At 54.3% G+C, this 12,977-nt stretch overlaps 1 protein-coding gene across 1 annotated transcript in view; it reads left to right on the forward strand.

The window, feature by feature from the left end:
• The window catches only part of LOC144727884 (anoctamin-1-like), a 58,946-nt gene that overhangs the window by 16,417 nt on the left and 29,552 nt on the right, over window positions 1–12,977 (forward strand). Inside the window, exons 10-13 of the mRNA XM_078607021.1 lie at window positions 154–209; window positions 1,819–1,860; window positions 11,558–11,626; window positions 12,316–12,446. Of these exons, the coding sequence (XP_078463147.1) occupies window positions 154–209; window positions 1,819–1,860; window positions 11,558–11,626; window positions 12,316–12,446 (298 nt within the window). The remainder of the gene's footprint in view (window positions 1–153; window positions 210–1,818; window positions 1,861–11,557; window positions 11,627–12,315; window positions 12,447–12,977) is intronic.

Genomic DNA, 12,977 nt, shown 5'->3' on the forward strand with positions numbered 1-12,977 from the left:
CTTTTCATCTTCCATTCACGAAGGGGCTGTTCACCTTTCCTCACAACGGCAACGACTAACGGAGACACTAGAATCTCGACAAACGCTCCGAGTGAAACCCTAACCCCCTGTTCCCCGATTAAAGACATTTTCCATTTGCCGCGTGTGCGCCAGGTCTCACGCGTCTGCTGGCCAGCGGTGTATACAGCGCCGCATACCCACTCCACGATGTGAGTTCCGCTGCCGTCACCCCCCCCCCCCCCCCCACTGCCCCCCCACCCCCCAGGCCACGGCTAACGTCAGTGCCGAGTGATATCCGAACCGATCCTGGGCACCCTCCCACCCCCCACATCCCCTTCACCAACCCGCACTGAGCAGCACGCTGGTGATGGGCGGTCGAACATTCCCCTACTAACAAACAAAAAGCTGAGAAAGTAAATCGTGTAAATCAATTTTACTGGGAAGGTTCCCAATTTCTCATACCACTGGTGCCGAAAGGGCTGCCTACCGGGTTTTCTGGAACGCTCTGTGACGTGAATGGACTTCGATGCCTGACAACCGACAAGCATGTGTCCAGAACATCCAAATGCAGAAACACGACAGACAGGAAGTCGTCGTCTAACGCGCTCGGAGATGTGGTCCTGAGAAGCGGCACGCTAAGCGACAGAAATGATCCATATGTAGTGTAACGATCGAGTTTGGCGCAGCTCAAGAAAGTACCTCGTCGTCGACCGCTCAGAAGCAGCGTTGTAACACGCCGCATGCCCCGCATAGTAACGGGGCATGCCCCACGTAGTAACGGGGCACGCCCTGCGTAGTAACGGGGCACGCCCCGCGTAGTAACGGGGCACGCCCCGTGTAGTAACGGGGCACGCCCCGCGTAGTAACGGGGCACGCTCTGCGTAGTAACGGGGCACGCTCTGCGTAGTAACGGGGCACGCTCTGCGTAGTAACGGGGCACGCTCTGCGTAGTAACGGGGCACGCTCTGCGTAGTAACGGGGCACGCTCTGTGTAGTAACGGGGCACGCTCTGCGTAGTAACGGGGCACGCTCTGCGTCGCGTGGAAAGTGTTTCCGAATGGAAGAGCCGCGTTACAGCGCCAACGCGTTGTGTCTGTGCTGTTCTGCACCACCGTTCGTAGGCAACCGCTGTAATTATCTGAGTAGCGGGAGTGGGGCGACTCCGCTGCACTAAGACCGCACGCTCAGCGACGACTTTGCGTCATACTCTTGGAAAAAACACAGCGTGCCCTCTGTTCCCCGGGGGGTACGAATGCTGAGACGCGATCCGTACCGTGACACCCGTGGAAACCAGGCTACGAGCCATGCACAGCATGCAGGGTGCAGGGGATTTTGAGAAGGGGGCGGGGGGAGCGATTGAATCGGTGTGAGCGAAAGTTTTTAAAGTGTTGGCTTAACGAACCCCTCTCACCCACGGGGTCGGGATACACCTCCGGCTATGGATAGGCGATGTAAGCGATGCCGCTGTTCCACGCCGCCTCTAACCCCAACCCCCTATCGCCCGGCACGGTGCCACGGTGGGTTCGATCTTGACCTTGACGCCTACTGATTATATTTGTGGTTTGCATGTTCTCCCCGTGTGTTGTGATGAATCGACACACGTTTAGAGTATTTGGCTGCTGCTATAAATGTCCACACGATGATGAGCCCCTTCGTTGAGCGTTGTCATTTGCAATCGCTGTGTAGCCGAGTGGGGCCTTACCTGGTGAAATAAAACAAAAATGTTTCTTGTTTCGTTTGTTTCTAAATTGCCCAGCCCTCTCTCCCACTTCACTAAACCTCCCTCCCTGTCACCCTCTTGTCCACGTGTCTTCGCAGGGAGACTATGACGTCACCACGGGCCCCGGCAACGACAGGAAGGTGAGAAGGCTGCTATTGGCTGTTGTAGCACGCGGTTGGGTGGGGGCACAACACGTGACCTCACCTCGGACGCCCCCGTCGTATTTGGGCCCCGAGGTGGTGAGATGTTTACTCCCTCCCCTGGTGTACAGGAGGTCGTGGCTTCGATCACAACCCTGACGCTTGCTGTATATTTGGAGTTTGCATATTCTCCCTGTGGTCGCGTGGATTTTTCTCCGGGTCCTCCGGGTTTTCCCGGCACATTCATGAGTTTCGACATAGTAAGCCTATTCGTTCACTTATATCATCTGTGGCCAGGTTGCTTTGAAAAAGAGCTGTATAGCTCAGTGAGGCCTTAACTGGTAAAATAAAAAAAATAGTCAGGTGGTGAAGAGTATTTGCCCCCATTTGAATCGTGCCCATGAATGTGCCCGTGTTTTTTATCTCATTATATTAGTTGACGTTCATGGTGTGTGGGTGCCACAACATCGTTTCCGCTCTGCCACTTCGTGTGGCTGCTGTCGTTGATGTATCGCAACAGCTGTGATGTGACATTGAGGTGGTTGAGGAGTGGGTAGGGCCGTCCATAGGGGGGGAGGGGGTGCGGGGCCCGGGACGAATCCCACTGTGGGCCCCCCTGACGCCTTCAAACTCAACCAGAAGTATTACCACTGACAATGTGACGTCGAAGCGCGCGACCCCCAAAGCGCCCCCCCCAAAGCGCGGGGCCCTGGGCGGTCACCCCGATTTGCTGCGTATCCTAGGGACGGCTCGGGGAGTGGTGCATAGTGGGCTACGTACGATTCAAAAGAAGTTCATCATACATTCATCATCGCTGCGGAGGTGAAGCCTCCTTCGTTGGGATGTAGCGGGTCTCTGAGTCGCTCGATGTTTCATGGTTTTGTTCGGGTGGTGACTGCAGTCTCCTCGTACTGACCACAGAGTTTTGTACATTTCTAATTGTGTGAATCATCATCATCGTCATCGGGTATCCGCATCATCTGCTGCTGCTGAGGATGATGCGGTTGAGTGGCTGTGGCCCAGAGAATTCACGAGAGATCGACGTCATGCAGCGATCTTCTGGGTCGTCTTGTCGCTCACATGTCTGTGACTTCTTGTGGAATCCATTCTGCTCTCCAAGCCGCATCATCATCATCAACATCATCATCGTCATCATCATCGTCATCATCATCATCATCGTCATCATCATCGTCATCATCATCATCATCGTCATCATCATCATCGTCATCATCATTATCGTCATCATCGTCATCATCGTCATCATCATCATCGTCATCATCATCGTCATCATCATCATCAGGGTTTTACTGGTAGGAACCTCCTGGTTACACCAGCCCACAGGGGATTATTGTGTCTGTCCGTCCGTCGTGCCGGGAGGTGCTGGGTGGGGAGGGAGGGGCTGGGTGGGGAGGGTGGGGAGGGGCTGGGTGGGGGGTGGGAGAGGTGGGGCTGGGTGGGGAGGGGCTGGTCACCCCGTGGTGCCCTTATAAAACTCAACGTTTAACCCACTCACGCCGGCTTGTGCCCGCCCTCACAGTCGGGCATATTTGCGGAATACACCACGCCGCCATTGACCGAGCAACCCAACGTTCCTACCAGCTCCCTCCGCAGGAATGTGTTGTAGTGCGTCTGAGTGCATTTCACGCATCGCCATTTCGAGCATGCCTGCGTTTAGAGTTAACAGCAAACTGGCTGAATGAATGAACTTGAAGACGTGACACAACTAAGACTGACAACTACCAACGACAACTAAAAACAGCGAAAGAATCGTGCTGGAGAGATCCACGCTCGACCTTGGAATTGCACTGAGAGACAAGCACGTGGCGTAGAGAGCACACGCAGAGGTTAACGACGCCACTCAAACGGGAACGTAAGCGAGCCTTGGGCATTAGGTGTCGTGGCTGGCAGGGATGATCGGGATGAAGGCTCGTGTGTGGGCATACGGTGGATTGTTACATCACCGCGCCGTGACACATGGAGGCATTCTGGCGAGGCCTTCATCCAGCAGTGGATCGATCAAAACTGATGATGATGATGAATTTGATGATGGTGGTGGGGGCGGTGATGTCATATTGGCATCGTAAAGCATGCTGGGATTGCTGCAATGCTTCGCTGCTGGACCCCTGTGCGTGTGTGCGCATGTACCGTGTGTGTGTGTACCGTGTGTATGTGTACTGTGTGTGTGTGTGTGTACCGTGTGTGTGTGTGTACTGTGTGTGTGTACTGTGTGTGTACTGTGTGTGTGTACTGTGTGTGTGTATGTACCGTGTGTATGTGTGTACTGTATGTGTGTACTGTGTACTGTGTGTGTGTACTGTGTGTGTTTATGTACCGTGTGTGTATGTACTGTGTGTGTACTGTGTGTGTACTGTGTGTGTGCACTGTGTGTGTGTACCGTGTGTATGTGTGTACTGTGTGTGTGTACTGTGTGTGTGTCAGCGCTGCGCTAGGAACCCGGCGATTCGCGCCAATCCGAGTGGAGATGATCTGAACCGGTCCTGGGCCTCCCCGAGGTCGACTCAACCGCAAATGAGTATCTGGTGCAATGTATAGACATCGCCACTAGAGAGACAAAGGCGGCCGGGCGTGGTGCAAACCACCCACCCCTTTGCGTGCCGTCTTCATAGGTCCTACTCGCTAACAGCACTTGCCGCAACAGGTCGGTTAAGGCTATTCGGGGGATCTTTGTTTTGCTTTGCCGGGGAACCCACGTGGCTCGCACATTCAGTACCCCTCAGCCTCTCCTCTTCCTCCTGGCATCTCTCTCGCTCTCTCGCTCTCTCTCTCTCTCCCCTTCTCTTCATCCCTCTCTCTCTCTCACTGCCTCCCCCTCTCTCAATGTCTCTTTTTTATGATCAGTGGAAACAAGAAGATGCTCGGTGTAGTCGGCACTTTGCTTCGTTCATCATTTCTTATTTTTTTTTATAACTTTGCTTTATGTAAACCCCCACCTCTCGCTCCATCTCGTCCCCGCAACCCGCATCTCTCCCCTACCCCAAATCTCTCTCCACCCCCACTCCCTCTCGCATTTTCTCGACGTGGTCAGAACTTTACAACAACAAACACAAAACTCACCAACACGGTAGGAGTGCAAGAGTATAGGAAAGGTAAACAAGTCACTGATAGAACACATAGATAAATTAATACAACTAAACTCGTTTTACCTTACCAGGTAGAGCCCACTAACTTAGTTCTCAGAAGCGACCTGGCCACAGATGATAGCTCATGGAAGTGGCTTATCATGTGGAAATATATAGCAGCCAAACTATCTACATAATCTAAAGTCTAGATTATAATTAGATTCTAAACGCATGTTTCTAAACATGTCTGGAAACTCGGGCAGGCAAATTGCGGACTCGCTCGGGACACTGTGGGTGGGGGCGGGGGGCCGTGGGGGGGTGGGGGGCGGGGCGGTGGGGGGTGGGGGGCGGGGTGGGGGGTGGAGGTGGGGGGTGGGGGTCAGTGGGCTGCTCCGGGCCCGCTGTGCATGCCTCTGCGTGTAGCCACGGGGTGTTTAACTATTGACCCCGCGTGCGCTCTTACGTAAGACACCTTGTGCTGATGGCACAATGCCCATGGCGGTGACCCATCATTACAATCATCAGCATCATCCTCGTCCTCGTCCCGCACGGGACAATGCCTGAATATCTACCACGTTGCTCCTTAGAGTTATTGAAGAGTTTAAAAAAGCCGTGATAATAATAATTATTATTAGACTGAATATGTTTTGTGAAATAAACTGTTAAAAATATTACGTAATGAATGTTCTTATTTGTAACGGTGTTCAAATCAATGTGCTTATAGCACTTCAAAGTCCGGTAGGTGGCAACTACCTGTGCACCAGAATGAGATGGCCAGCGTCTCGGGCATGCGGTCGTCATAATAACAACAAGTGCTTTTGTAAAGGGGCATTTCATCCGTAGATCGCGATGCACCACCGCGTCTGTACAGCCAGGAAATACACAAAACCCGCAGGGTGACGGTCAGATCGAGGCGGCAGGGGTCAGTTCACAGAGGTGAGAATTCCAGCCGTAAGTAAATATATCGGACGATTCTGATCGCCTTCTGGCAAAGGCAAAGCACCTCCGATTCGCACGGTTGGCTTCGTACGGTGCGAAAGAAGATCAACATTCATACAAAGCGTTCCACAGCTTGCGAGACGCACAGTGGGGGAATCCCGATGACCCTGCAGGAACAGAGCCTCGATCTCGGAGTCCTTAGAAGAAGGAGATTCGAACATCGCAGAGACCTGATTGGAGTATGAAGGTGGATCGGTTCCTGCCAGTATTGCGGGGCTCACCCATTGAGCGCGTTGTAAGGGCAGCAGCAGAGCAGCAGCAGCAGCAGCAGCAGCAGCAGGAGCAGCAGGAGCAGCAGCAGCAGCAGGAGCAGCAGCAGGAGCAGCAGCAGGAGCAGCAGCAGCAGCAGCAGCTTATAGTCCACTCGATACTGGACTGGTAGCCAGTGCAGAGACAAGAGAGCAGGTGTGTGATGCTGCTGCTGCTGCTGATGTGCGTGTGAGGACAAACAGCTGCATACCGAACGAGCTGCAGGAGTCGAGCCAGCACCTCAGTTATTTGCCACCGAAGTTGCAGAACATGCGTGTGTGTGTGCATGTTGAACTTCTTTCGCGCCGTACGTAGCCAACCGCGCAAATCGGCAGTGCAGGGGAAGGACAACAAACCAAACACAAGAATCGGTTCTCAAGCAATTAGTTCGTCAATCGCGCTTAACCATCGATCATGATGCGTGCACCCGCAACGTATCGATTTAAGACTGCATGAGATTGCCGCTACGTTCAAAATAAATTCGCAGACAACACTGCGCCTCCATAATGATGCATCTCTCCACATACGGCGGCGAGATGTTAACTACCTCGCCTGGTGTGCAGGATGTCGGGGACTCGGCCGACCCTGACGCCTGCTGCTGTATATTTGAAGTTGGCGGTCTCTCTCTTTCTCTCTCTCCGCGTGGTCGCCTGGATTTTTTTTCTCCGGATCCTCCGGTTTTTCTCTCCACATTTAGAAACACGCATTGAGATCCTTTAGATTATTTTGGTGCTATAAATGTCCAAACGACGGGCCACTTTGTTGCGCTATCATTTGTGGCCAGGTCGCTTCTAAAAAAGATAAGTTCATACCTCAGTGGGCTTTGCCTGGTAGGATGGAGATGGTTTAGTTGTTGTATCTGTCGGCGTTTGGGTGACGTGTTTACCTCTCTTGTACTTTTCACTACCATCGTGTTTTTGTTTGTTGTTGTGGCGTTCATACCCCGTGCCCCTACTGGACATCTGTGAAGAAGAGCTTTATAGCTCTTCAGATTCCTCCTCCGGTATAAATGAACATTCTGATTCTGAACTCAGAGTCATTCTTACACCCACTTCATCTCAGCTGCGCGGGCCGGTCCTTCTGGAGGCCCATCAATTCCGGAGCACCGATTTCGAGTGAAACCACAAACCCGCACCGTTTAGATGTGACGCCTTCTCATCAGCAGGGCTCAGGCTCGCTTGCATCAGGGCTGGCGACCTGCCAGACCTCGCAGACAAGGAAGCAATCTCTCTCTACGATGTGGGGGGAGGATGGGGGGGGTCCCAGTCAGACGCACAATTCTGCAGTCGTGATACACCACGGTTACTCTGTGAGTGTCGTGTTACTTTGAGATAAGTGTATGGGTGACTCAAATGGAGGGATTGTCCAAGGATGTGTGTCTGTTTACCGTCGAGCTACGAATTACGCAACTAACCACGTGCCGATTTGAAAGCGTCTCATGAGGAAACGTTGTGTAGTTCTCATCACCTGCGATTAGCACGATTGGCTGCGTACGGTGCGAAAGAAGTTCAACACGAGGCCCCATGGGTGTCAACCAAGCGTGGTCTCCACTCTATATACCTCTACTGGCCTCTCCTTTTGTGCTGTGAAGTATGGCTTTTGTCCGAAACGTTGTATTTTATGTTTCCCCGTCTGAGGCCACACCACAGTGTTATTGTGGTGTTGTAGTGTTGTGGTGGTGTGGTGGTGTGGTGGTGTGGTGTTGTGGTGTTGTTCATTGTCAATTGTCCCTTTGTGGCACCAGCAGCAGCAGGAGATTGGCCTCCAGCACGGCCGAGCTTCTCAGCCGAGTTTATTCCCATTTGTTGTGCACACCGTCGACACCCTTCATGCTTGTGAGCATTGCGTTGGGTCCTAGGCGGTCTTCAATCATCACCTCCTTGATGACTAAACCGCGGTGGCCAAGAGCCGAAAATTAGCGGTGGGTTCCGCAAAGAGCCGAGTGTGTGTGTGTATATTTATACATGTCAATGTATATTTATACAGTAACATTTTAGTCCCGCCACGGGAGACATTCGTTATCCTTTGCTACCATTGTCGTAGCAGCGCGTCCTGCGGTGTGATGCCCTCCGGTAGAGCCCACGTGGTGGATCAATCCCGCGGTGTGATGCCCCTCCCCCCCGCGGTAGAACCCACGTGGGTGGGTCAAGGAGCGACCCCGCTTGGGGCCTCGGGAGACGCCGGTCGGCCCCGGCTGGACTAAGCAAAGTGGCAAGTCCTTAACTCGCTCGTGCAACGAGATGTGCAGCTACGGGTACAGCGTCAATTACGAAGGATAAGCGAGAGAGAGAAAGAGAGCACGTGCGGTAAGAGGTGCCTGCAAAAAGCGGTACAGCAAGTAGGTCTCGCGATCTACAGCTATGCGGATCGTCGCCGCCCTGTGCATGCCGCGGGTTCTCTGCGCGTCACAATAATTATTATCACCAAAAACATTCCTTTGAAAGGAAAGAAAAATTCCTCTGAAATTCACAATCCCCCCACCACCCACAAGTCGGATGCTTTCGCGAATAACTGAAGCAACGTATTTTGTGATGATTAGCATCAATGTCGCGTTACGGATTAAAAATAGTTTTCACGAACGAGGAGGCGGCAATGTCCACTTTGCGGCTCGACACCGACAGCTGTTTCTGGGAGCGCGCGTCCACGAGGGGGGGGGGGTGGGGACAAGGGGGGGGCAGGGGGGTGAGGGCGAGGGAGGGGGGGCGGGGGGGTAATTGGAGTGCGGGAGTCTATCAGCGACGGGGTTTGGTGGCGGTGGGGGGTGACGGGATGGGAGAGATCGCGGTGAGCCGATAGGCGAGAGGCGAGGGTGGTCGGATGTGGACGCGCCGTGAGTTGACGTGGAAGGCCGGGTAGAGGTGTGCGTGGTGATGTGGAGTGGGCGGGGTTACGTGCTGTATGTTGAACTTCGTTCGCACCGTACGTAGCCAACCGTGGGAAGGACAGTAAACTGAACATAAAAAATCACTTCTAAAGAAATCAGTTTGTCCATCAAGATGTAAACTTGCGGAGCTCCACTGGCCTCCTAATATCGGAAGGCAGAGCGTTCCAGACGGCCGCGCGATGACGATGCTGTGGCCACCATCTCTGTTCGATGGCTCGCAGCCAAAAGCCGCGACTTGCGAGGAGGTGGTGGTGGTGGAGGTGGTGATGGAGGTGGTGATGGAGGTGGTGATGGAGGTGGTGATGGAGGTGGTGATGGAGGTGGTGATGGAGGTGGTGATGGAGGTGGTGATGGTTTATGCTCCTTGACGTTGTGGATGACAAGATGTGGGCGATAGGATGGGGGAGGGAGGGAGGGAGGGGTGGTGCATGGGGCTTCTCTGGACTATACATAGGCCAGCCGGAGCGTGCCTCGCCTGCAAAAAACCCGTGTGCCCCACGAGCAAGGGGCCTCCGTTTTATTTTTAAATCCCGAACCCCGCTGGAGCCCAGGTCCTGTTACTAGCGCCCCCAGTGACACCCCCGGCCCCCTATCCCCCCCCACCCGCCCCTCCCCCTATCCCCCCCACAACCGCCCCTCCCCCATCACCCCACCCGCCCCCTCCCCCCTACCCCCACTGGCACGTGGAACACGCGCGTGCCAGTGGGATATCTTGAATATTTATCTAAATATACAGAGACCGCAGAATTTAAAAAAAAACACTCACACGGTGGAAATGATGAGGGTGATGATTATGATGAGTCGGGGGTAGTGTTGCACAAACACGATGATCACAATCAACACAACTCGACACGCTCGTCAATACACACTGTGGCCTTGTCATAGGCGACGTTTCGGGCAATGCAGACGAGCAGACCTGCTCGAGGGTTCGCGGCGAGTTGTCAGAGGTTTGTTTGTCTGCAACGCCCTTCCTCCCGACATGAGGAAACCACTGGGGCTATGCACTTTCACATCGTCATCGAGACTCACAGACTCATTTCTCGAGAACTGATTGTTGCGGGTCGCCTGTCGTCCTTCCCCCGCACCTTCGATTGGGTAAGTGACTTGGTGAGTGGGTAAGTGAGTTGGTGAGTGGGTGACTGAGTGGGTAACTGAGTGGGTGAGTGAGTGGTTAGGTGAGCGAGTGACAGAGTTGAGAGTCTTCACGACAACACGGCATCTGTGGCTCCACACAGTGTCCCCTATTGTTGATGCGACGGGAGCTGCACGCTGCTGCTTCTTCTCCTCCTCCCTCGTGTCTCCTGTCCAACCTGTGCGTGCGTCTTTTCCCAATATTCTGCACAGGCCACCGGCTTCTGGTGTTGGCATTGACAGATCTTGAGGGGTAGCATCGTGGGCGCTGCAGGGCATCTCGTGAGATGGAACACGTGGTTTGCTTCTCCTGACAAGCACATTGGTCGGTTGAGCAGAAGCCCCCCCGATGGAACTCGCCGTGTTTCGGCTCCGCGCCACGTGAGCCATTTGGCGTCGGGACCCAGATGCGCGAGCCCCTCCACTGGGGGCTCCACTGAGCCGCTCGTTCAGCGCGTGCGCAATCGCCACGTGGCTCGGCGATGGCGTCGAGAACGTAGTAACGGGTCACCCACCCCCTCGTGTACCACCGTGCCGGCCTTCATAGGTGCTGCTCGCTAACAGCACTTGCCCCAACCGCTTGTTGAGGCTATACGGGGGGATGTTGATTTTGTTGCAGCCCTTGCTGCCCATGCAATTTTGACGGAGACATCCCAACGCGTGCTTGTAAACAGGCGCGCGCCTCACCACGTGGGCGGCGCGCGCCTCGCCACGTGCGCGGCACGCGCCTCACCACGTGGGCTGCGCGCGCCTCACCACGTGGGCGGCGGAGTGCTCGAACGCACGCAGAGTCTCGTGCACACCTCTATTCTGTTTGGGATGTATATGGCGCCCTGTGCAGTACTAACACGATGTGGGTCGTTAACCGTCGTGAATACGCGCTGTAACTTCCCTGTCGTGTAACGAGGGGGAGGCAAATGCACTGAGGTCGTGGCCGATGCTATGAGAATCCCAGTTGGCATGGTGATGCGCGGAAGGTCAAGATCACGGGACTGACCTTTGCCATTCGTTTCGAGCCGCGTGTGAGGATCGAGCTCAGGAGCGACATCCCCACGCGAGGCACGGCGTTGGGCGGTGGCGTTCGCGTCGGGTTCAAGGTTCAAGTTGAATTTCGTTCAAGTGGGGATGCAGATCTCGAGAGGCTGGGACACAGAGAGTCTCATTTGCAAGAGTGAACTTGGGGGGGAAGGGGAGGGGTCATTCAAATAACAAATTAAAATACAAAAACAGCACCGAAGCAAACAGACATCGGTACAAAAGTGTGGCGCACATGAAGGAAGGCAAATGTGTTCAAGGATATAATCCGTGCCCCCCCCTCCCTCTGCTCCCTCCCACTGCGACGCCACCATTCCAGGTGCTGTACGAGGAGTGGGCGAGTTATGGAGTCTTCTACAAATACCAGCCCATTGACCTCATCCGGCAAGTTACACGCACCCTCATCACCCTCATCACCCTCATCATCATCACCCTCATCACTCTCATCATCCTCATCACTCTCATCATCATCATCACTCTCATCATCATCACCCTCATCATCATCACCCTCGTCATCATCATCAACATCATCACCCTCATCATCCTCATCATCATCCTCATCATCATCACCCTCATCACTCTCATCATCATCACTCTCATCATTATCATCACTCTTATCACCACCACCGCCGTCTTGGCCTACGGTCATCGTCCTTGTAAAGGAACGGCTGCTTAGCTTCAATGGGGCCTTAGCGCTGGAATAGGGACTCAGTTCAATGGGTCTCTATGTAACTCTATGGCTCTCTGTGTAACTCTATGGCTCTCTGAGTCACATGGAGAGCCACAGAGTTACACAGAGAGCCATAGAGTTACACAGAGAGCCATAGAGTTACACGGAGAGCCATAGAGTTACACACGCGTGTCGTCCGGGGTGAGGCCATGCGGCTGTGACATCAATGCCCCAAGCTCGTCATGATTTGCTCGTGAAAGCCTGCGCGTGTTAAACGAAACGTTCGCACATACTTTGTCTTTATATTAAGATAAATCATCTCCATGTATATATTATGTACTTGTATCTCACCCCCCCCCCCCCCCCCCCCAACCGGCGTGGCGTGCTGCTCGGCCCTCCGCAGCAAGTACTTCGGCGAGAAGATCGGCCTCTACTTCGCCTGGCTCGGGGTCTACACGGCGCTCCTCATCCCCGTGTCGGCGCTCGGCGTCGTCGTGTTCGCCTACGGATGCCTCACGCTGCACTACGACATCCCCAGGTAGAGCGCCGACACCGCCGCCACCACCACCACCACCAGGGCCACCACCACCACCACCACCAGGGCCACCACCACCAGGGCCACCACCACCACCAGGGCCACCACCACCACCAGGGCCGCCGCCACCACCACCGGTTCAAATAATCCTCGCTGGTGTTGGTGGCCGTGAGTGGGAATCAAAGTCGGGTCGCCGGGTCGGTAGCGCGGCTCCGCTAACCGCTGCACCACCACTCCCCCACCACTACCAGCCGCGGTTCCATCTTCTGGGTGGCAGCGGCAGCAGAATCCGCCCCGGGTTTTTCAGGTGTCCGTAATGAGACGCGCACGGGGAGACTCCGTTCCGTTGTCGCGCCATTCCCACGCGTTCGTCTGGGCGGTGTGGTGCCCCGAGATTTAATTTGATGTCGATTTGCCTTTGCATCTTTCATCTGCTGCTGTTAATCTCTATGGAAGAAGAAGACGTTTTCGTGACTGCAGGGATCCATACGCTTCGGTTCTTTCGGTAAAGTCACGTAGGTAGAAAATAAAATA

The sequence above is a fragment of the Lampetra planeri genome, chromosome 27, assembly GCF_965212315.1.
Source record: "Lampetra planeri chromosome 27, kcLamPlan1.2.h2, whole genome shotgun sequence".
Classification (NCBI taxonomy): Eukaryota; Metazoa; Chordata; class Hyperoartia; order Petromyzontiformes; family Petromyzontidae; genus Lampetra; species Lampetra planeri.